Source organism: Impatiens glandulifera, chromosome 1, assembly GCF_907164915.1.
Source record: "Impatiens glandulifera chromosome 1, dImpGla2.1, whole genome shotgun sequence".
Classification (NCBI taxonomy): domain Eukaryota; kingdom Viridiplantae; phylum Streptophyta; class Magnoliopsida; order Ericales; family Balsaminaceae; genus Impatiens; species Impatiens glandulifera.
The window spans coordinates 148,764,265-148,789,344 of record NC_061862.1 but is presented as its reverse complement, the minus strand read 5'-3'; the positions used below and the strand labels follow the sequence as shown (position 1 = coordinate 148,789,344).

Below are 25,080 nucleotides of genomic sequence, written 5' to 3'. Positions count from 1 at the left end.
CCAAACTCAGTTCAAACTTTTGGAACTAGGTTATTTTTAAGCAGGTTCAATATTACTTTAAACTAAAAGTTTAATTAAATTATTGATTTAGAAATTACTAACTATTTTAGTTAACCCATGCAATGGTCCAAATTTAGTACTTATGATTTCAATGATAATTAGACTTAATGGGAATTACTATGAAACATAAAACAATACAATTCAACAAGTAAGAAGATTGAATAATTCTTTTTATGAAAAAGATTATACAATACTACAACTAGAAATTAAACACCAACAATACATAACCTAACCGAAAACCACCTCGGTCTTAACTATTCGTCGCAATCAGCCACAGCCATAGCCACGGTCCCAGACCTTCCCTGCACGCTCTTATAAATATATCGGTTCGCCAACGGAACGTAAATGCATAGATTCAATGCGCTCATTCCCGCCAATAGCCAAAAGAAATTATCCAAACGACTATTATTCAAATCTTTACCGAACCAACTCTTTCCTCCACTCTTCTTGCTCAAATTATCCACAACCGTTATTAGAATACTACTTAGAAAATTCCCCGCCCCGATCACACTTAGATAAAACGCGATTCCCAAGCTCCTCATCGAATCCGGAACTTGATCATAAAAGTACTCTTGAAGCCCTACTATAGTGAATCCATCTCCCAACCCCATTATGAGAAACTGAGGAGCCAACCACCATACACTCATGGAACTCGCTCCTTTCGCGCCATCTTTCTTAACTAGATTAAGTCTTTTCGACTCCACCAAAGCTGCCACAACCATCGATGCCATTGAGAATATCATTCCAACCCCGATTCTTTTAAGGATCTTGATCCCTCTTTCATTCCCCGTAACTCGTCTCATGATTGGTACTAGGATTCTATCGTAGATTACAACCGAAACAATCATTCCAATCGCCACGATCGCGTAGACCGACGCAGCAGGCATGACGAAGCCTCCGCCTCCAATCTTTCGGTCGAGAGTCGCGCCTTGTTTGACGAAGAACGTCGCTGTTTGCGCCACGCAAATACCGAAAGGTAGCGTCGCTAGCCAAATTGGGATCATGCTTAGAATTTGCTTTAACTCCTCAACCCTTGTAACTGTTGTTAATCTCCATGGATTCATTTGCTGTTGTTGATTGTCTTCTTCCATGATTGCTGCCTTATCAAGAAACCTGAAAAAAGAACATTAAGATGGATCATAGAATCAAAGTCATGGTTTGCAATTTTTTGAAAATAATCTTACTTACTTGAATCTGTGTGTATAACAGAGGAGTCTCCCCTGTTCTTTAGGCAACTTAGAGATTTCATAAAGTTGATTATGGTTTTCTGGGTATGGAAGCTTTCTCTTTTTATAAGCAGCCACAAGAACATGAAGCATGGGAATTAAAGGACTTCCCTTGGTCTTTCTATAACGGTAAAACGGTCTTCCAACAATGAAAATGACTAAACTAAAAGCCATAGTAGATGTAAGAATGATGTCGGCAAGAGCCCAACTGAAATGATCTTGCACATAAACAACAACCGTGACACCAAACAAAAGACCACAACAAAGACCAAAGTTCCACCAGTTGAAAAAAGACATCTTATGCCTTCTTTCAAGAGGGTGGTCATCATCAAATTGGTCTGCACCAAAGCTTTCAAGAGCTGGTTTATGTCCTCCTGTCCCAATAGAGATTAAGTAAATCGAAATGAAGAAAACTATCACATGAATCTTTGTAGAATGATCTTGGCAAGAAGAAGGATCAGTGTTTTCATTGCATGGCTTCAAACTCGGTACTACCCTTGATAATGTCAACAGAGTTAAACCCAAGAGATAAACAATGGAGGAAAGAAGAACAGTGTAGAATCGGCCAAGATATGAATCAGCCAAGAAACCACCCAAGAGTGGCATCAAAGTGGTGACACCAGACCAGTAATTGCAATTCTTTGCAGCTGTTTTGAGATCTTGATGGATAACTTTGGTAAGGTAAATTATGAGACTGGTCGCGATTCCAAAGTAACTCAACCGTTCACTGAACTCAATTACTGCATGAAGGCCCACACACCATTAAAGACCCAAAATAAAGCTTTTCAAATAATCTAGCTAGTCATTTAATGCTTTTTGTTAGTGCATTGTAAAAGAAAGAAAAAGTGAGATTTTCAACTTTTTGTTAATCTACTCTAGTTTTCTTTAATGATGGATCACTTGCATGCTTGAATTTGAGTTATTTTTTTTGTTTTTATTTTTATTTTTATTAAGATGAGGATTGAATATTAAATTATGTCATATGAACTTAGACTATCAAGATTTGTTAGTTTTTTTTTTTTTTTCAAATAGACAATACCCCAGTTAACTTATTTTAATGTATCAATTTTGTTTTTGATTGAATTACAATTATAAGTAAATTGAACATTATTTTCGAGATTTAAGCATTCTAATATGTTAAAATTAGTTTGGTGAAAAAAAATGTGTCATATGAAACAAAAATGAAAGTCTGTGATAGTTTGTTATTTATTTTTTTTCAAAAAGTTTCCTAACAACATAAATTTAGTTTAACAATTTGGATGTATTTTAATTTTAAATGAAGTATTTTTTCAAAATATATACGTTTAAAATTGTCAAAATGTCTTACCAAATGTGTAAATATCCAATAATAATTGAAAAAATTGGAAAAAATGCTATTTTAATTAAAAAAAAATAAGTAAAATGAGTTTGCAAAGTTAAATAGTGATAAGTTAAAAAGTTAAAACCTCATATGTCAAATTTCAAATTCAAACCCATCTTCTAAAACAACCCAAATTAACAAATCTCAAATTCTAACCACAAATATGATTATAAGTGGAGCTTTACAATACTATGGTCCCTAATTAACTAAGCAAAAGTATACCAATTTTTAGAAATCGAATTTAAGTAGGATAATATATAAAAGATTTGACAATAAAGTATGGATATTTTTTTATTATCAAGTGTCAGAATTAAAAAGTGGATATTACCGATGATGAATAACGCAGCCTTCCAGGTACCAGTAGAGTTTCTTGAAGGAAGTCTCCCTTTATGATCTAAAGAAGAATCATAAACCCATTTCTCTTCTTCCCTTTCCTCATCATCTTGAACCATATAATTCATCATCTCTTCTTTCTTCTTCCCTTTTTCCATTTTTTCAAATGATCACTGTGTTTCTCTATGTGTGTGAGAGAGAGAGGAAGAGGCAGAGAGAGGAAGAGTATCTTGATTTTCTGCGTGGGTGAGTTCTGTTTGGTTCTAATATATATAGAATTAGAAATGGAGAAGGAAGAAGAAGAGATAATTCTTCATTCCATTATTGGCTAGCCACCCCCACCACAAACCACAAACGCCACTAAAATGAAAACCTATTGACAATTGACAAAAATGCCATCAAAGATGCATGTCTCCCTTTTACACTTGGGGCAAACTAGGAAGTGGTTAATGAGGTTTTGTTTACAATTATTGGGGTAGATAATTTATATTCTTAATTATTATTTTTATTAAGAGAAACATCAATCATTAAATTTGGACAGAGAATAAGAGAGAAAAAATTTGGCAACTTTCTGAAAAACTTTTTATATTCTTTCTTCACATTTAGTTTAATGAAATGATATAACGTCATTTTTTATTCTATTTTTTTTCTCAAATTTCCTTTACCTATCATTTCTTGTATTAAATTATTACAATTGGGTTGTTATATAAAAATTATGAAAATAAAATCTTATTTGATTAAATTTTTACAATACTATTTATATTTTAATTTTAATACATGATGTGAAAGTTAAAAATAAACACACTAAACCCAAGAATTTAAACATCAAAATAAAAAATTAATTCATGTCTTCTATATAGGGATGACAATGGGGCGGTTCGGTTCGGTGAATGACAATACCATCACCGCCCCGAATTTACCCACCCCGCCCCGATCCCCGCCCCGATTCCCAATTTGGTTTTTAAATATAAACCATCCCCGCCCCGATCGGGTACGGGGTTTCCCCGCGGTGCACCGAAACCGAATAACAATTTAAATTTAAAATATAAATAATAAAATAAAATAAAATAATTCATATATTTAGAGTTATAAATTATCAAAATATTAAATACCAAACAAAAATAACATTCAATAATAATAATTTTAATGTATTATATACCGAAACAAATAAACTTCCAATAATAATAATGTTTCAAAATATAACAAAAATTCTAATTAGACTAAATCTCCATTTTTCATCTTCATTCTTCAATCAAATTAAATCTCCATTCTTCATCTTCATTCTTCATCTTCATTCTTCATCTTCATTCTTCAATGGTTATGGTTAGGATCACATTCTGTATTAATAAAAAATATATTAATAAATAAAATGAAGTATTATTATATATATTACATATTTAAATAAAATCGAAAATATCATCGTCAAGTCGAGAGAAGACGTAACAAAGATTGTGAAAGACAAAGACGAATATAGAAAACACCCTACAAAAAGACGTGATGCCATTTTGTTTATATTGATTAGTAAAAAACAGTAAAATAATATTAGCAAAGAGTTTAACTAACCTTCAAACTGAAAACACCTTCAAGATTCAAGAGAGAATCATGGATCATGTATGTAGAATAAAGAAGATGAAGAGATAAAAAGTAAAAAATAATTAGAGACATTGTGTATTAAAGATAGCGTGTGTAGAGGATGGAAGATAAAAAGATTTTCAATGAAAAAAAGAAAAGTAATGATGACATTAATTAATGATTTCATTAATTAATATATTTTTATTAAATAAATATAATTATATTTTATCGGTTCGGTTCGGTTCGGGGATCGGTTCGGTGCATGTAAATACCATCCCCGCCCCGAACCCCGGTCAACATATTTCGGGTTTTCCCCGATCCGCCCCGATCCCCAGTCAAAGCGGGGAAAAACCATACTAATCGGTTCGATTCGGCTCGGTTTCAGCGGGGCGGTTTCAAATTGCCACCCCTACTTCTATAGGTTTTATCTGGGTTTTTGAATAAATTTCTTGTTTCACATAATATGTTTTAAGAAAATATTTTTTTAAGTTTAATAATCATTTTACCCTTTAAATAGATAAAATAGAAAGATTAAATAAAAAATATTTTGATATTTGGATGAATAAAAAAAAGTGATATAATAGATAAAATAAAATGAAGAAAATATTGAATTTTCAATTAAAAAAAAAACTCAATATCAAACCAGCTCTAAATTGAAAAAAAAATAAATCTATATTTATGTGGTTGGGTCAAATTTATTAAAAGTATTAAAACCAACTCAATTGAACCAAAAATATCTGATTTAATTGATGTGGTTGGGTCCTATTCAATAGTTAATTAAAAGTATTGATTATATATTGTAATAAATAAAAGCATCTAATAACCCATCTGAATTTAAACATCAAAATTCAAAATAGAAAAATGGATTCAGATCTATCTATATATATCTAACCAACTAAAATGAACTAAGAAAAGCTATCTTAATTGCTGAAAAGTATTGATTATTTTAAATAAATAAAACTAAAATCTCTTTCAACTATATATATCAGTTTTAATTAAATGTGTACTAAAATCACAAGTCTTTAAAATCGACATAAGGAATCAATCCCATTTTCTTATTTGGGTGAAAGAAGAACGATTAAATAAATAAATAAATAAATAAATATATATTCTTACTCGTCTAATTGGACTATATCCCGTAGAATAAATTTTCACTCACAATACTTTATTTATTTATTTTTTAAATTTCGGCTATAATGGATGAAGAAAATTGAGTATTAGGTCCACACACATATCACACGTGTTACGTTGATGATAACTATAAGAAGAAAAGCATATCATATATGTATCCTCATTTGACTTTGCATGCTTAAGGGTTTTGTTTGATATATTTGTATTTACGTCTGATTTCGATTCTTCACTTTGGACAATTTTTATAATTTTAAGTTATTCTTTAAGATATTTACAAAAACTCGATCGAGTACCAAAATTTATACTCGAACTCGACTCGATTCGAACTCGGAAATTAAAATTTTTAATTAGAATTAAATTTTATAACTAAATAATATTTCAAACATAATATAATATATATTTAACAAACTACACATATATAATCACAATATTATTTAAAAATAAAAAATATAAATCCCATCATATAATTTAAAGATAATCATTCAATCACAAACATCTTATTTAAAAATTATAAATGAAACTTCATCATAAATATTAAAAGTTGTCAATATTATGCATTAGTCATATAGATAGTGATCTTCAAATTTTATAAGATTCGAAATATGAAATAATGAAGGGCGCAAGATAATGAAAAAATTATTCCGTTAATATTAGAATAAAAAATAGATGTTTCAAAGTTTTTTTTGATAAAGAAAGAATATAAATGATGGAGAAAAGAGAAGAGATAGAGAGGTTTGACCGTTTGAAAATGAAAAGGGAAGAGAGATAGAGAGATTTGACGGTATGATAATAAAAGGAGAAGAGAAAGATGAGTTTGGTTGTTCGGAATGGAAGGAGGAGAAAACGAGAATGGAAGGAGAAAAGAAAGAGATGAGTTTGATTGTTTAAGAATGAAAGGAGTAGAGATAGAGAATTTGAGAATGAAAATCTTAAAAGGCATAAGGAAATTAATTATATATATATGAAAATATATATAATATATTATATATAATATATAACGAGTTACTCGAACAACAAATGTAAAGATCGAGCTCGATTTTATAATCGAGCTATTCGAACTCGACTTGAGCTCGGTCAAACCGAGTTCGAGTCGAGATTTGACCGAACTACTCACAAGCTACTCACAAGCATTTTGACTCGTTTACACCCCTAACACTAATAATCAAATAACTCATTTTATAAAAATAATTTAATTATCAAATCTAAAAAAAAATCAAAATCAAAAGAAGCATTTAGAGATCATTTGATTAGTTTTTACTCCAAATTCAAACGCATCATTCTTTTCTTAGTTATCAGATCGCTTTATTTATTAATCAGAATATTAAAATAATTTTATAAAAATTTATTTATAATATTCGTATTCGAACAATATTTTTTTTTCCATAAAAATCATCAAAATCATTGAACAATATTTTTTTCCATAAAAATCATGGAAAACGAGCTCTTAGACATATATAATCCAGAGTTTCTTTGATGTTGAGTTATTTTTTGATATTTTTATTTGGATTTCTTTTATAAAAAAAGATTGATAGATGAAAAATAAATTATTTAGGTTTTTAATTTGTTTAATTTATATATTGTTTATTATTTAAAATTAAAAAACTATAAAATTAAATAAATAACTCACCAAAATAATATACAAATATTACTTATCATTTTATTAATTAAAATGTTAAAATATTTTATATTTATTTTTACAGAGAAAATTATTAAATATTAACCCACATTAAGATTTGATAAAATAACCCAAACTTTTAATAACTCCATATCAAAATAATAGTCCAACTGGTTATTAAAATAACACTTATCCAAACAATTATGCATTAAGAGTGTTTTTGTATTTTAATTGACATATTGAATTATTAAAAAAATGTGATATACTAACTTTTAATAAAAGGAAATCAAATATCAAACAAACTCTATGAAATGGTTTAATCTTAACTTTTTTTAGATTTAAGGCAAATCACTTAATTAATTAATAAAAATAAAAATTTAATTATTATATTTTAATTAAATTTATACATTATGGTAATTTATCTTATAAAAATTTTCAATAATCTAAATTTTATTGGCCCTGAGATTCAAATTTGGGTCGTTTTCACCGATTGAGTTTTGAACTTTAAATTGTGTCATATTGTGCTATAACTATCACAATTTTAGTTATTTAAAATTTTTTTCAAACAAAAGAACTTGTACGTTTTTTTTACTTTAACGTAATATTTTTTTTAAAACTAATTTATTAAATTTGTAAAAAGAAATAACAATTATCTTTTTTTTTTCAAAAATTTAACTATTCATTCACATCACATCTTTTTAGAGTATTCAAATGGTTAAACTGAACACAAAATTATATCATTTTGAAATTCTGTAAAATAAATAAATATCAAATATATTTCTATTCGATTTCTTTTTCCCGATCATTTTTTAGATCATACATTTTATAATCACTCTTTACAAATTAAAATGCGTAAATCTCAAAAAATACTCAACTTAAAAATAATATGTACAAAACGTTTATAAATATAATTTTATTTATAAACGTGCCAAATTAATTAAAAACATAATATATAATAAGAAGATAATTGTTTTTTCCATTTATAAAAAATCTCAAATTATTAAAATTTCGATAAATCATTCTATATATGGGGCACATAATTCAAAATTCGATCCCAAAATAATAATTGAACCAAATTTTATTTCATATATTTTTCCAAAAAAAAACAACAGCAACAACATGTTGGTTATTTGGATGAGATGGGGGTGTTTATATTGCATTCTTTGTAAGAAAAAAAAATCTTATATGATAAAAAAATAAACTAAAACTTTCTTACTAATAATAAAAAAAAAAGAGTCAATATCAAACCATAAAGTTTATATTTAATTCCGAACCGAAAGTGAAAATGGCTTGGATAATGGGACTTATATATCACCAGAAATGTAAGAGGGCAGAGGGGACCAAAGTCAATAAATAAGATCTAAGTTGAACATTAATTAAGTCAATAAATACCAAACATATTATTTGATTTTTTTTTCAAATCATTTTCTTATCCTACATTATTTTAGCAACTTCCCACCAAATTAAAATGTTTAAATCTCAAATAATATTAAATTTAAAAATAATACGTAAAAATCATTCAAAAGCATCGTTTCATCTATAAATGTGTCAAATTAAATAAAAAAACATAATACATATAATAAGAAAACAATTGTTTTGTCCATTTAGTAAAAAATCTCAAATTATTAAAATTTCGATAATATGTGCCATATAGGGCGTACCATTCAAAATTCGATTTCCAAATAAACATCCTTAAAAAAACAATAGCTTGTTTGATGTTGGGTTATTATTTGAATGAGATCGGGTTGTTTATATTGCATTTTTTTGGAATTTTTTTTTATCTTATATGATAGAAAATAAACTAAAAATAATCTTAAAAAAATGTCAATATCAAACCATCTCATAAAGTTTCTAATTAATTCGAATCCAAAAGTCAAAATATGGCTCCGATAATGGATACTTATATATATTACCAGAAATTTAAGAGGCCAGAGGGGACCAAATGTAATGAATAAGATCTAATCGGAACATTTAGGGCTTGTTTGATGTTGGGGGGTTTTATTAGTTTTTTTATAAATATTATTCAATGACAAAAAATAAGTACTTATTTAAATTTTAAATTGGTCAATTAATATAAATATTTTTATATTTAAAATTTTATAAAATTAAAGTAAAATATATTTTTTAATAAATTGAAAGATTGAAAAAATTATTGTCTTTGTTCGGTTGTATTATTTAAAAAATAATAATTGATGTGATTTTGAAAAAAATATAATTTTTTGATTAAAAATTTAAAGAGTATTAATATATAATGATAAAATAAATTTATTTTTTTAAAATAAAATATATTTTAATATTTCGATTAATAAATTATAAATACAAACGAGTGTAATTATGTTTTAATAATTCAAACAACTTAATAGAAAAAGATAAGTTTTGGGTATTTTTTTAAAAAAAATAAATGCAACGGTTAAGGAGAGGATACACATTATAGTGTTTGTCATTGATATCATGTTCTGATGGAGAAGTTATTAGAAGAGGACCATCTTCTTGAAAAAAGCTTGATATTAGAGTGCCTGTAAGATTTCATTATTTTAATGGATTATTTTTTTATTGTGAATCTTTAATGTGTTGTAAGTAGATAGAAATTGATTTTCATCTGTTATTTTATTGCAGTGCAATAGTTAATAATAGTCAAACTTATCAGATTTGTAATATTCATATTTATGACTCTAGTCATCATTGATCATACAAGACAATAGTGTAAAAAAGAAAAAAAACATTTCAAGCGGTTTTTGATTTTTGAATGATTTATTAATTTTTTTCATATTCTTTACATATTATTTATTAACCATAACAATTTATTTTGTATATAATTGTTTTTTATCTCAGAAATACAATACTAATAAATGGACAATTGTTTTGGGTCAAGAGTAACAAAAAGGTTTTTTCATACTTCATATAAAATGTTACATTTTAATTAAATTTTATTTGTCAATGTCATCAAAGTTGCAATAACTTCTATTATCATGATCATAAATTATAGTCTTCATACCTCAATTTATTTGTTAAACTATGTTTGATAATAAATTATATTTGAATTAGTTTACGCTATTATATGAACTTATTCAACGTTTTTAAGATTAAAAATTGAAATTAAAATTTATTTCCAACTGAATTCAAACTAGTGTGTTTTTGTAATTTCATTTTTTTTTTTATGTTTTCTGAAAAAAAAACTATTATTTTATAATTTATAACACGGTTAATGTGTTAAACCGATATTTTTTTTTAATTTAAAAAGTTAAAACGATATATATATATATATATATATATATATATATATATATATATTTTAAATTTAGTAAGTTAAAATTTCAAACTAATATTATTTTTTGAATTTAGAAATTAAAATGTCGAATCAATATTTTTTATTTATTTAGTAAATTAACATGTCGAACATATTTTTTCTTCTTCTGAGAATCAACCTCTAAACAAAACTCTTGATACTTGAACTGTACTAAGTTGTGTCAAACAAATATCTTAATAACATAACACCAAGTTTTTCCATTGGATTTCTAACGCGCAAGGAAGAAATAATGTGATTAATTTGATCTCGATCGAGGAAAAAGTTCATGATAATGAGCTTAATATCTCAATACGAGTATTGTCAAATTCTATAAGAGTTTGTTTAAGGAGCCATTTAAGGTCATACCTAAATTGAATGGTATAACTTTTGATTAAATTAGTAAAACGCAAAAGAATATGTTGGAGGCTCATTTTACGTTGAAGGAGGTTAAGGAGACCATTAAGGGGTGTGGAAGTGATAAAGTATCAAGACGCGACGAGTTTACTTTGGCTTTTTTTAAGAAGGCGTGTCATTTCCTTAAGACTATATTATGGAAAAAATTAATTTTTTTTATCGATTTTCATCTTTTGATAAGAGTTGAAACTCTACTTTGATATGTCACATTCATAAAGCTTTAGGAACTGTTGTCGTGAAGAACTTTAAGCCTATTAATCTCGTTTTGTCTTTTATAATTGTCACAAAATGTTTGGTCAACATGTTGCAGAGGGTGTTAGAGACATATCTGTAATTAAATAACGTTCATAAAATGTCGTCAAATTTATGATGTCATATTAATAGTAGTGCACTAACTCAACTAATTCAAGAGGTAAAAAATGTGTTTTAGTCAAGTTAGACTTCAAAAAATCCCATGATCATGCCAATTGAGAGTTTTGTTTGATGTAATGGACAAAATGAGAATGTGTGTAAAATGGATTGGTTGGATTAGATTTTTTTCTCTCGACGGTTAAGTTTTTTGTCATTGTTAATAAGAGTTCTCATGGATTTTTTGAGAGCTCTAAATGGTGATCCACTCTTATTTTTTTCGTCATTGTTATGGAAGCTCTCTAAAATATGATGGCTTCGCAAAAAACTCAGGACTCATCAATGGAGTGAGTTGTGGGTTAAGAAGATATCATTTTGCATTATCACATTTTCTTTTCGCTAATGACACGCTCTGCATGGTTCAGGCTACCTATATAAATTTTAAGCATATTTAAGACATTGTATGGTTACTCGATGCATGTTTCGGTCTTCGAGTTGATCTGAATAAGTTGTATATCTTTCTCTTAGATTCTGTTTCGAATAGAAGAAGGATGATGTTGACAAATATGTTAGAGTTTAAGATTGGTGGTCTTCCGTCAACATATCTTGGTATGCCATTTGGTGCTAAATTACGATCCAAAGTCTCTTGGGACCCAATTATTACTAAAATGGAGTGTAAACTGTCTAAATAGAAAAGTAAAATAATTTTAAAAGGGGGTCGACTAATCCTCATTAAGAGTGTATTGTCATTTATGCCCACATATATGATGTTATTCCTTTTCCCCAAGAGTGTAGCGGTGAAAATAGAGAGAATTATGAGTAAATTTTTATGTCGATCTTCTAACTCTTCATTTTGTCATCTAGTTAGTTTGGATAAGGTTAAATGTTGTAAAGATCAAGGATATCTATATATTCGAGTTCTTATTTCCATCAAAATGGTGTAGTAGATTTACAACAGAGCTGAATAGTCTTTAGGCATCGATAATCAAATATAAGTATGGTCATGATTAGTCTGGTTAGTTTACTAAAATGTCTAATTATCCAGTAGGGTGTAGCATTTGGAGGGAACTTTATTCTATGTGGAAAAGTTTTCATGAACAATCTAGATTGATTATGAGGGATGATTCTTCGATTAGTTTTTAGGACGACATTTGTTGTAGTATCAAAAGTCTAGGTACGGCGTTTCTTGAGCTTGCTTCAATTTCTATATATAGAAATGCTACAGTTAATGACATATTTGATCTCTAGTTTAGTAGTTTTGCTAGTCGAATTAGATATATAAGGGGATTAAACATTATGGAGACTTTGATCCATAATAAAGTTTTAACTTTTGGTAAGATGCAAACAAGTGTACTCGTTTTAACAAAAAATTATGCGTTGACAAGATATTGATAGTTTCCATGTAGAGTACATGTAGAGTATTACTACAAGTTGTTTGCTAAGATGATTCCATATAATGTTTGTTGGAAAATCTTTGGGAGTCAAAGATTCAATTCAAGAACTCGTTCTTTGGATGAAGCGTTATTCATAGTGGAATTTTTATGGATGATAAGTGAATGAAAAAATGTTTATTATGGTTAGTCGTATATGTCATGAAGAGGTTGAACCGAAAACTCACTTATTTTTGCATTTGTCGATGGGTGACTAGTATATGTAGTGTTTTGTGGAATATTACCGAGATTTATTGGGTGATGATTGAGTGTTTGGGTAGTTGCTGAGAAATTTGAATTTATACAACTATAGACACTCATTTTTAAAATAATCCGGGCTATTATTCAAATCTTTTAAACGAAAAACTTAATTAGTTTTGAGAAAAATAGTTTTACAATTAAAACTTTAAAATTGATTTAAAATTTTAAAATAAATCTCAATTTATAAATTTGTTTTAACAAACTGATTTTATAACTAATATTGACTTTGTCTGTCCCTTATACATTAAATATATACTTTTAGGATCTTTTAAAAATATTATAAAATTGTATTGGATAAAAGACTAAGTTATTTTTTTGATTAATTATAATTGATTTAATTGATATATTTATTTGATTTTACAGGTTTCATTTTTTAGAAAAAAAAGGAAAGTCAAAAGGGCCCAAATGGATCTGGCTCAAACCTAGCAACCCTACTCTTATGAGTATAAAAGGAGGTTAAGGGATGTGAAGAAGACATAGAAAAAAACAGACCAAAGACAAAAAAAAAAAAAAAACAGACATAGAGAAGAAAAACAACCACACCTTAGTTTTTCACCAAGAACTCCTCTAACCTTAGCTTTTCATAAGATAACGCCCCTAGGCTGCCAATTTTTTTATTTATTTTTTTCCTCACGCCCCTATGTTGCTCATTTTCAAAAACCTCCCTCTCTAAGCAAACACCAACTTAGTTTGAGTTGTGTTTCAAAAGATTTGCTTAGGACTTAATTAAGGTTTTAATCTCCCTAAATCAAGAACATGGCTACAGATTGTAAGTTCTTGATCCCCATCTTATTGTCTTTGTCTATTAACGTCAATATAATGCTTTGTCTTTGTCCTTTTCATTTTATTATGTAAATTGCATGCTCGTTTTCTAGTTTAGGTTTCAATTCTGTATTTCATTATGTAAATATGTAATAAATAAAAAAACAAAAAAAAAACAGAAACTAAATAAAACAAGGGTCACTTGACCCAAAATAAATTTTAAAACTTAACTCAACTTATGAATTAGTCATTTGAAGGACCCTCGGTTAACAACTTCCAATTCTGATTTGAATTTGGATTCTTTTGGGCTAAAATAAACACTTTGAACGTTTTGGCACAAAAAAAATTAGAATTCAATATTGGATTGGAGACCTTTGACCGAAAATCCTTCAAAGAGACCTAAAATCTAACCAACACAAAAAAATATAAATTTATCTTTGATTATTTGATTTGAACCTAATTTTCTGAATGTTAAATCTAAGATTTTATTTTATATAATTGTTTATTTGTATATTAATAACAAGTCTACCGAGTTTCATCGAATTTTTGGTGTCAATCTTAGCAACCATGTAGTTAAGTTTCTAGACTAGGTAAGAAGAATCGGAAAAAAATAGGTTTCTTCTGTTAGCGACACTTAGGACCGAAGGAGTGCACCTTGGAGCGAGAAGACACCGCGCGGGACCGAGAAATATAGACCCTAGAGCGTGCGCGGATGTTAGCCAACCGATGATGGATGATGCTGACTGATGACCGATAATTGTTGCACGCTAGGACTAAGAGGATGAGTTGTTGCATGCTGCTCGACCGAAGAGGCAGATCACGGCCGAGGAGAAGACCACGACCGAGAGCACATGTTGCACACTGTCTTCTCCTCAAGCGACCATGGAGCTGACCGATGGCTAGGTTTTTGACCGTGGAGGCTTGTTTGGACTCCCAACTATGAAAAAGGACCAATAGGGTTCAAGTTCACTTTTAATTCATTAAGGGTATTATAGTATTTAAAGGGTTATGTTATAACTTAATTGCTCTAGTATTTAAAGAGCGGCATTCGTCATTAAGAAGAAGAAGTCAAAAATTAAAAGAGAGGAAGAAAGAGAAAATCTTGTAGCAGATTTTCGCCTACAGCCGCGCAGGTTCATCAAACTCACGATCGGAGATTCAAACGGAGTTTTTCTGGGGCTTAAAGGTTCTTCCTAATTTAAGTTTTTATTTGACTTGTTTGGGACCAAAATGTTGTATCTTTTTGGGTATGCCCTTTTATTTTTTTGCGGTATTAAAAGGTTGTTATACTTTGTTTGTATTCCAGACTCTAATTTTAGTGAAGCTTGAACTGGACGTAAAGTCCGGTGGTTTTTACTCCTTGATTTGAGGAGATTTTCCACGTAAAAATTCCGTGTGTGCATTGTGTTATTTATTTCCGCTTTTACTTGTGCTTTATTTGCTCCTAAGTTTTTCAATCAAGTAGGGAATATAATATAAATTTTTTCCAACAAGTGGTATCAAAGCTTGGTTAGCTGTTTAGGACTTGATTGAATTATGGAGATAAACACAAGTAGGATGATTTTTCTCAATGGTTCAAATTATCAAATTTGGAAAGGAAAGATGAAGGATTTGTTATTTGTTAAGGCTTTACACTTACCCGTTTTTGGTAGTGAGAAACCTGCATCCAAATCTGAAGAGGAATGAAATTTTGAGCATGAACAGGTATGTGGTTTTATTCGTTAGTTTGTTGAAAAGAATGTTTACAACCACATCCAACATGAGACAAATGCACAATCTTTATGGAATAAACTTGAAAATTTATATGCTTCAAAGACTGGAAGTAATAAATTATTCTTGCTTCAGAAATTAATTCATTTGAGATATCATGATAGTGCTTATATGGCTGATCATTTAAATGAGTTTCAGGGTGTTCTTGATCAGATGTCAGACATGAGAATTATGTTTGAAGATGATGTTCAAGGACTTTGGTTATTGACTACTCTACCCATTTTGTGGGAAACGTTTAAGGTTTCTCTTTGTAATTTTGTTGTTAATGGTGCAGTAACTCTACAGATGGCCAAAGGTGGCGTCATGAATGAGGAATTAAGAAGAAAATCTCAAGGGTCTTCGATAAATTCAAATGTATTGGTTACTGAAAATAGGGGGAGACAGATGAACGGGGTGGAAAAGACAATATGAGACATAAGAGTCAAAGTAAGTCCAAATCCAAGTACAAGTCAGCTGAATGTTATCATTGCGGTAAAAGGGGGCACATTAAGAAAGACTGCTTTAAGTTGAAACGCGAAATGAGCGGATCTAATCAAAATAAAGATGCTGGTGAAGATCGCGTGTCAATAGCGACTTCAAATGATCTTGTAACTGTCCACGATGAGAATACAATTAACCTTGTATGTAATGAGTCGAGTTGGGTGTTTGACACCGGAGCTTCCTTGCATGTTACGCCAAGGAAAGACTATTTTACGTCTTATACTTCAGGTGATTTTGGAGTATTGAAGATGGGTAACGACGACTTAAGTAAGGTTGTTGGTATTGGTGACGTTTACTTGGATTCTAGTAATGGGTCAAAATTATTACTTAAGGATGTTCGACATGCTCCAAATATTAGGATGAATTTGATATCAATTGGAAAACTTGATGATGATGGTTTCACGAGTAGTTTTGGTTCTGGAAAATGGAAACTTTCTAAAGGTAACTTGATTATAGCTCGAGGAGAGAAATATTCTAATTTATATTTGATGCAAAATTCGATATGCAAGGATAGTGTGAATGTTGTACGGAGTAAAGATGTTTCTAAATTATGGCACAAAAGACTTGGTCACATCAGTGAAAATGGATTGAATCTGTTGGTTAAGAAAAATGCTATTTCTGGTTTGAGTGAGACCGATTTGAAGAAATGCTCTCATTGTGTTACTGGAAAACAAACTATAGTATCGTTCAAGCATAATCTTCCTTCAAAAAATCAAAAGTCTTAGAGCTGGTGCATTCAGACGTTTGTGGTCCTTTAAAAGTACGAAATTAGTGGTGCTCTTTATTTTGTAACGTTTATTGATGATCATTCCAGGAAGCTTTGGGTATATGTTTTGAAGTCTAAAGACTAGGTTTTAGACAAGTTCAAAGAGTTCCATGCTCTTGTTGAAAGAGAGACCAGGAAGAAGATCAAGTGCATTCGTAGTGATAATGATGGTGAATATTGTGGTCCATTTGATGAATACTGCAGACAACAAGGGATCAGACATCAGAAAACACCTCCAAAGACTTCTCAGTTGAATGGTCTTACAGAAAGAATGAACAGAACAATTGTTAAGAGGATCAGATGTTTGCTTTCAGAAGCAAAGTTATCTCAAACGTTTTGGGGTGAAACATTACTCACTGTAGTACATGTTATTAATTTGAGTCCTACAGTTGCTTTGGACGGTGAAGTTCCAAATAAGGTATGGACTCGTAAAAATATTTCGTATGATCATTTACGAGTATTTGGATGTAGGTGCTCTGTTCATATTCCAAAGGATGAAAGATCAAAGTTGGATGTGAAGAGTCGAGAATGCATTTTCTTGGGTTATGGCCAAGATGAATTTGGTTACAGATTATACGATCCAGTTGCAAAGAAACTTGTCAGAAGTCGTGATGTCATCTTTTATGAAGATGAGACTATTGAAAACATTGATAAAGCTAAAAATAGCGAGTTGAAGGAAAAAGGTGATTGGATAGATTCAGATCCAGTTCAATTATCTAAATCACCTAATTCAACAGAAAATCAGTTGCAACATGATGATTCTCAAGATGAACATGACGTTCAAGTGGAGAATATTATTAACGAGCAAGATGAATTATCTACAATTCCATCTAGAAGATCAAAAAGAGATAGACAACCTTATACGAAATATTCTATTAATGAATATGTTTTAGTGACCGATGGGGGAGATCCAGAGTCATATAAAGAAGCTATGGATAGTGAATCCAAGCATAAATGGGTTGATGCTATGAAAGATGAAATGCAATCTCTACATGATAATCATACTTTTGAGTTGGTAGAATTACCAAAAGGAAAGAAAGCTTTGAAGAACATGTGGGTATACAGACTGAAGCAAGATGATCATACTTCAGCTCCACAATACAAAGCTCGTTTGGTTGTCAAAGGGTTTAGTCAAAGAAAGGGAATTGACTTTGACGAAATTTTATCTCCTGTTGTTAAGATGACTTCAATCAGAACTATATTGAGTTTGGCAGTTAGTCTTGATTTGGAAGTTGAAAAGATGGACGTGAAGACGACCTTTCTTCACGGTCATTTAGAGGAAGAGATTTATATGGATCAACCTGATGGTTTTGAGGTCAAGGGTAAATAGAATTGTGTTTGCAAGTTGAATAAGAGTTTGTATGGATTGAATCAAGCTCCACGACAATGGTACAAGAAGTTTGAGTTATTTATGAAGTAGCACGGATATAAAAAGACTACTTCCGACCATTGTGTGTTTGTGCAAAAATTCTCTCCTGATGATTTTGTTATTCTGTTACTTTATGTTGATGATATACTTATTGTTGGTCAAAGTGCTACGAGAATTGATAGGTTGAAACAAGACCTAGGGAAATTCTTTGCAGTGAAGGATCTTGGAGAAGCGAAGCAGATTCTTGGAATTAAAATCAGTCGTGACAGAAAGATGAAAAAGTTATGGTTGTCTCAAGAAAAATATATTGAGAAAGTGTAACAAAGATTCAATATGGAGAAAGCTAAAAGTGTCGGCACACCTTTAGCGGCTCATTTTAAATTGAGCTCCGAATATAGTCCTTCAAATGATGATGAGAAGGAATATATGAAGAATGTTCCCTATAGTTAAGATGTTGGTAGTCTTATGTATGCTATGGTTAGCACGAGACCAGATTTAGCTTATGTTGTTGGTACTGTCAGCATGTTTCTGAACATTGGGAAGCGGTGAAGTGGATATTAAGATATCTCAGAGGCACATCAAGTATGAAACTTTGCTTTAGAAATGAGAATCCGAATTTAGTTGGTTATACCGACTTAGATATAGCGGGTGATGCTGATTCAAGAAAATCCACTTCAGACTATTTAATTAATTTTGTAGGGAGAGCTATTTCTTGGCAATCGAGACTACAGAAGTGTGTTGCGTTGTCAACCGCGGAGGCTGAGCTTATTGCAGCAACGGAAGCTTGTAAGGAGCTGATTTGGGTTAAGAAATTATTATTTGAACTTGACATTGTGCAAGAAAGGTATGTGCTTCTCTTTGATAGTCAAAGCGCTATTTATCTAGCGAAAAATTCAACATTTCATTCTAGATCTAAACATATTGATGTGAGTTATCATTGGATACGGGATGCGTTAAATGAAAAGTTATTAATTTTAGAAAAGGTGCATACAGACGATAATGGCGCCGATATGATGACTAAGGCACTACCACTAAGAAAGTTCAAGTTTTGTTGTTCAACCGCCGGGTTGACAACATCTTTCCCATAGTTGTGAAGGGGTAGTTTGTTGGGTTTTGTTTAGGCTCCCAACTATGAAAAAGGCCCAATAGGGTTCAAGTTCACTTTTAATTCATTAAGAGTATTATAGTATTTAAAGGGTTATGTTATAATTTAATTGCTCTAGTATTTAAAGAGCGGCATCCGTCATTAAGAAGAAGAAATCAAAAATTAAAAGAGAGGAAGAAAGAGAAAATCTTGTAGCAGATTTTCACCTACAGCCGCGCAAGTTCATCAAACTCACGATCGGAGATTAAAACGGAGTTTTTCTGGGGCTTAAAGGTTCTTCCTAATTTAAGTTTTTATTTGACTTGTTTGGGACCAAAATGTTGTATCTTTTTGGGTATGCCCTTTTATCTTTCTGCGGTATTAAAAGGTTGTTATACCTTGTTTGTATTCCCGACTCTGATTTTAGTGAAGCTTGAACTGGACGTAAAGTCCCGTGGTTTTTACTCCTTGATTTGAGGAGGTTTTCCACGTAAAAATTCCGTGTGTGCGTTGTGTTATTTATTTCCGCTTTTACTTGTGCTTTATTTGCTCATAAGTTTTTCAATCAAGTAGGGATCAGAATATACATTTTTCCCAACACACGCTAGGACTAAGAGGATGAGTTGTTGCATGTTGCTCGACCGAAGAGGCAGATCACGACCGAGGGGAAGACCACGACCGAGAGCACATGTTGCACACTGTCTTCTCCTCAAGCGACCATGGAGCTGACCGATGGCTAGGTTTTCGACCGTGGAGGCTTAGCCACTGTCTAATTTTTTGTTTTGTTTTATATTTCTGCAATTTATATTTATGTTATTTTTGTTGACTCTTTGTTTATTTTCTTAGATAGATTGGTGGATTGTTTGATCTTATATTAAAATAAAATTTTAAAATCAAACACTTAACTAAAAATTGAACCTAGCCTTAACTTAGACTTATCATTTTTTTATGAGTTCTCTTGAACTCAATTTTTTTAAAACCCAAAAATCAAAAATATAAATAGAACCTCTACAACATTCAATTATTAACTTTAATAAAATTTCTAAAAATCAAAATAGACTTCAGCCAACTAAAATTTTGATCAATGTGCTTAGTCTTGATCATTTAGGAAAACTTATTTGTAGATTATTTTTCTTGGCTTCTAGAATTGTCTTTATTTTTATTCTTCTTTGTCTTTTATCACATACTATCCTTAAATGTTAAAATGGAAAATTCTAAAAAGTAGAGCGTAAGAAATTTGAAAAACGGCAAAATCTAATTAGTAGAGACTTTCGGGACATTGTGGGATATAACATCTAAAAAACTTTTTCCCACACGTAATTAAACGTCGAACTCGCATCTCTTAATTTCTTAATTTTTAAATTATGTAGTGACTATCTAGTCGTGAGGTTGGTTAAAAATAAAAAATCTAAAGAAGGCCTATGATATAGTTCCCATTAAAGATCTAAGTTATATAGTTGTCTAAAAACCTCAATTTCTTAAAACTTAAAATTTTTCCATCACCCTAAAAATAATTCCCTCACTTACTTTTTTTTTAATTGGCATAAAGAGCGTCCTAGATATTTTTACATTGGACGGTTTTTTTATTGTGTACGTCAACTGATATGACCGACCTATATATTTGGGTTACCATCCATTTTTTGGGGAACTATCTGGTTTGAAAGAAATCGTTGAACTTTCAATGATCGTAGTCGTCCGATGTGTATCATTCATAATGATATTATTATGACTCTTTCTAAGATTTGTTTAGGAAAGCCAGTAGAGTTTGTTGGAGAGTTAATCATTTTTCTCAAGAATTTTATGAGCTCAATAACTTATTAATTACCGTTTTTTTTTTTCTTTTTCTGTTTTTTCGTTTCGTCTGTGCTTAAATAATTTTTTTCATTTTTAATATAAATGGATATTTTTCAAAAAAAAAAGTAATATAGATAATATACCTTTAACTTTTTTTTTGTATTTTTCAAATATAGAATTAAAATTTTATATTTTTCCCAAATATAAGAATTAATTTGTAGTTAAATGTCAATTTTTATGGAATTGAATTTAAAATTTCAATACTAATGTCAATTCTAATTTGAACTTGTGATACTTTATATTTCATTTTAATCTTGGTCTTGTTTTGACAATTTACACGTGCCAATATGCAAAAGTTTTGTCCAATAGTTTAGGGTGGATAATTGCATAAGGTTAAGTTTGATTTAGCTTATTGCCATTTGTTAGCTAAGTTTGAACTTATTTGTTAACGGCTTTGATAATATAGATCTAAAGAATAAATGAGTAATAAAAATAGGAAAGGAAGAAAAATCATATGCAGGCCTGCTTGATTCAGTTTATTCAAACCAAATTATTAACTCAAATCATTATATCAACTCATTTTTAATCCCAGTTTATTAAAGAAAAATAGGTTATATCAAACTTACACTAAAAATAATAAAAAAAAAAAAGAGAAAAGAGTAATGTTGACCTCTCTTCTGAAAGCATACCCTACTTTTATATATATATATATATATATATATATATATATATATATATATATATATATATATATATATATATATATATATATATATATATATATATATATATATATATATATATATATTTTGGAATAAAGAAGAGTTAGCATGACACCATCACAGCCATGACTAGGGGTGTAAACGAGTCGAATCGAGCGAAGTACAATACTACTCGAAATCGACTCGAATTACATTGTAAATACTCTCGAACTCGAACTCGATCGAGTACCAAAATATATACTTGAACTCGACGCGATTACAATTCTAGCTACTCGACTCGAACTCGAAAATTAAAATTATATTTTATAACCAAATAATATTTCAAACATAATATAATATATATTTCACAAACTACATATATATTATAATATTATTTAAAAATAAGAAATATAAATCTCATCATATAATTTAAAGATAATCATTCAATCACAATAAAAATTACAAATGAAACGTTCATCAAGTTTGCCAATATGATCGTTAGTCATATATCTTCAAATTCTACAAGTTTCGAAATATAAAATAGTGAAGGGCCGAAGATAATGAAAAAATCGTTCCGTTAATATTAGAATCCAAAAAATATATGTTTCAAGATTTTGATAAAAAAAAAAAATGAAGGATGGAGAAAAGAGAAGAGAGAATAAATAGAGATGTTTGACCGTTTGAAAATGAAAAGAGAAGAGATAGAGAGATTTGACGGTTTGAGAATGGAAGGAGTAGAGAAAGATGAGTTTGGCTGTTCAGAATGGAAGGAGGAGAAAATGAGAATGGAAAAAGAAATGAAACAAGCTTTATTTATTATTAAGTTAGAATAAAATGAAGCTCTAAATTTTGTAACGTTATTGGTACATAAAGTGATGATTCTGAAATAATCTCATCAAACAAACTTTATTATTGAATACTCTCTCATTCTTTTGAATGCATTCCACCAAAATAATATCAAAAGGAGTTTCTATGCTAATTAGAAAGCCAACTAGCTATACAAAAAAAAAAATGTATTTTTCATATATTTGCGTTTATTCGTTTTTTATGCACCATAAATGATAATTTCTTCCACGGTATATTTCTTAAGTTCCTGTTTGTTGACTTCTGCTTTCTTCTAGTTGCTTGTCTGAATATTATAAGTTTATGACCACTTCAGGTCATATATAGTTTGTACGTACTAATTAATTATTGTTTATGGACTTTTATAATTTTTGTGCAACTCATAAAAATTTGGATTAATAGAATACTATAAAGGGTTGGTCGACAAGTATATTTCATTATTTAAATATAAAATTATAAGATTTTTATTACAAAAATACTATAAAGTTGTAATGGAATACAAATTATGTTGTTCATATAAAAATGACTGATGAGAAAAATTAACTGATATACTTAATTTTGATTAATATTTTGTTATCTAGTAGTAGACTATATCTTTCTTTTTTTAATAATAGATCTAGATCGATATTTAAATACATGATTATGATTGATGAATATCGAATATAATTAACACCGTAAATTTTCAGGCTAGCTAAGGAAACTAGGTTTGATTCCTAATACCCTATACACTCTATGTCCACTCTTATATACTTTCACTATTAAGCTCTCCATTCATTAATATTTAGTGAGAGTAAGAAAACCACTATCATGTTCGAATAAATAAGGTAAAAGTCGCTAATAATACTTAAATAAGATAATTTGTCGCCTTTGTAACAACATTAAAGAGAAGATGTGTTTACTTTTAATACTTTACAGGATTTATTGTACATAGAAAGACATGTTTAAGGTTTTCTTTTCCTAACTAGCTAGCTGTAAAGCTTTTGTTAGAGCCTTTCTAGTAATTTGAACATCTATCACCACCCTCTTCTCTTTTGCTTTTTCTTGTGACAAAAAAGAAGACGAAATTGTGTTTTACTTGATCACAACAAAAACATCCTTACAAATAAGGAGAACTTTGAGTCAACATACTCATCAAATGAAATACAGATTAAACGAGGTGAAACTACATTAATCTTATCGACAATCTTAAACGGGGAATCTATATAACATAAGCAAAACTTTACGAATGTTTTTCATGTAATTTTGTTTGTCTTTGTGTCTTATTTTTTCACGGCTGTCTTATTCTTTTCACGACTTGTTGTATTTATTTTTGTTAATTTTATACCAGCTTTTCAAATATGTTTAAATTAAATGAACCTATGATCAAAAGTTCAAAAATCTAACCAATAGTCTCCAATCTAGTGGATGTCCTTGTCAGGGTGGCCCCATATGATATTATCCCTTCTTAGATATTAGACCATATATACCCACGTTATTTATGTTACTTTATTTGTGCCTTTAAATTTCTTTAACTTATGTTAAATTATTTATTTTCTGAAAAATATTTAAGTTCAATGTGTAATATGCAGCATTACATTTTTTTACTATTTAGTAAAAAAAAACAATTCATAAATCAATAAAATCTTACAAATTGAAAAAACATCATTAGTGGTTCAAAACTAAACCGAAAGGCAACAGGTAGTTATTAAGATGAATTTATTAATAATTATATTTTTGCTAGTTGTATTGCTCAAATCTCGTCCATAAGGAGGATTGCGTCTCGGGTTGATAATTATCATCTCATCACTCACATTTCTATTGAGTCTCGAGTGAGACGAGAAATTAAAATGGTAATCGAGATCAGAACTCGTTTAAATGTGTCAATTTGGACTAATTTTGACTTTTTAGAGTTCTTATATCATGATGCGAGAGAATAGCGTAAACAATAATTAAAAAAATATTAATTTTAACGTGGTTCACCAAGTTAAAACTTGATTACGTCCACCTAGAAGAGACTATTATTGAGAATATTAGAACATGGATAATGAATGACAAACTAGGGTTATGACACGAGTTTATTTAACAATTGGTTCTCTGAAACTCTATTAGATACAAATCCTTAACAAATGGAGAATTGAGCTAGCCCATTAAGATATCCCAAACATTCAAGTTTATTCAACAAATCTCCATATTAACTTGAATTCTCTCAGATGTCTCATATGCATTAGACAATGCCCATATGACCCAGATGCATTAATCAATACCAAATGTCTCAAATACATTAGTCAATGCCCATATTTATATCTTCTCTCTCTTCTAGAGTTGCCCCTGGGGCAACTTAATCGTTTTTGACGTTAAGCAAGTCCAAACAATGTTGGAACTTCCTATAGGAACTGGTTTGGTGAACATATCAGTAGGATTGTCGACAATTCCTACTTTTTTTACCTTTATCCTCTTTTTACTTATTAGAAAATGATACATCACGTCAATATGATT

General features: G+C 29.7%; 1 protein-coding gene across 1 annotated transcript; it reads right to left on the bottom strand.

The window, feature by feature from the left end:
• Positions 1-200: 200 nt before the first annotated feature.
• Positions 201-3,201, bottom strand: LOC124914630 (protein NRT1/ PTR FAMILY 5.6-like). The gene is made up of 3 exons (XM_047455224.1): positions 2,975-3,201; positions 1,249-2,026; positions 201-1,173 (listed from the first exon to the last, which is right to left on the bottom strand). The coding sequence occupies exons 1-3, from the start codon at positions 3,135-3,137 to the stop codon at positions 315-317; spliced, it is 1,800 nt and encodes a 599-aa protein (XP_047311180.1). The 5' UTR covers positions 3,138-3,201; the 3' UTR covers positions 201-314.
• Positions 3,202-25,080: the final 21,879 nt, after the last annotated feature.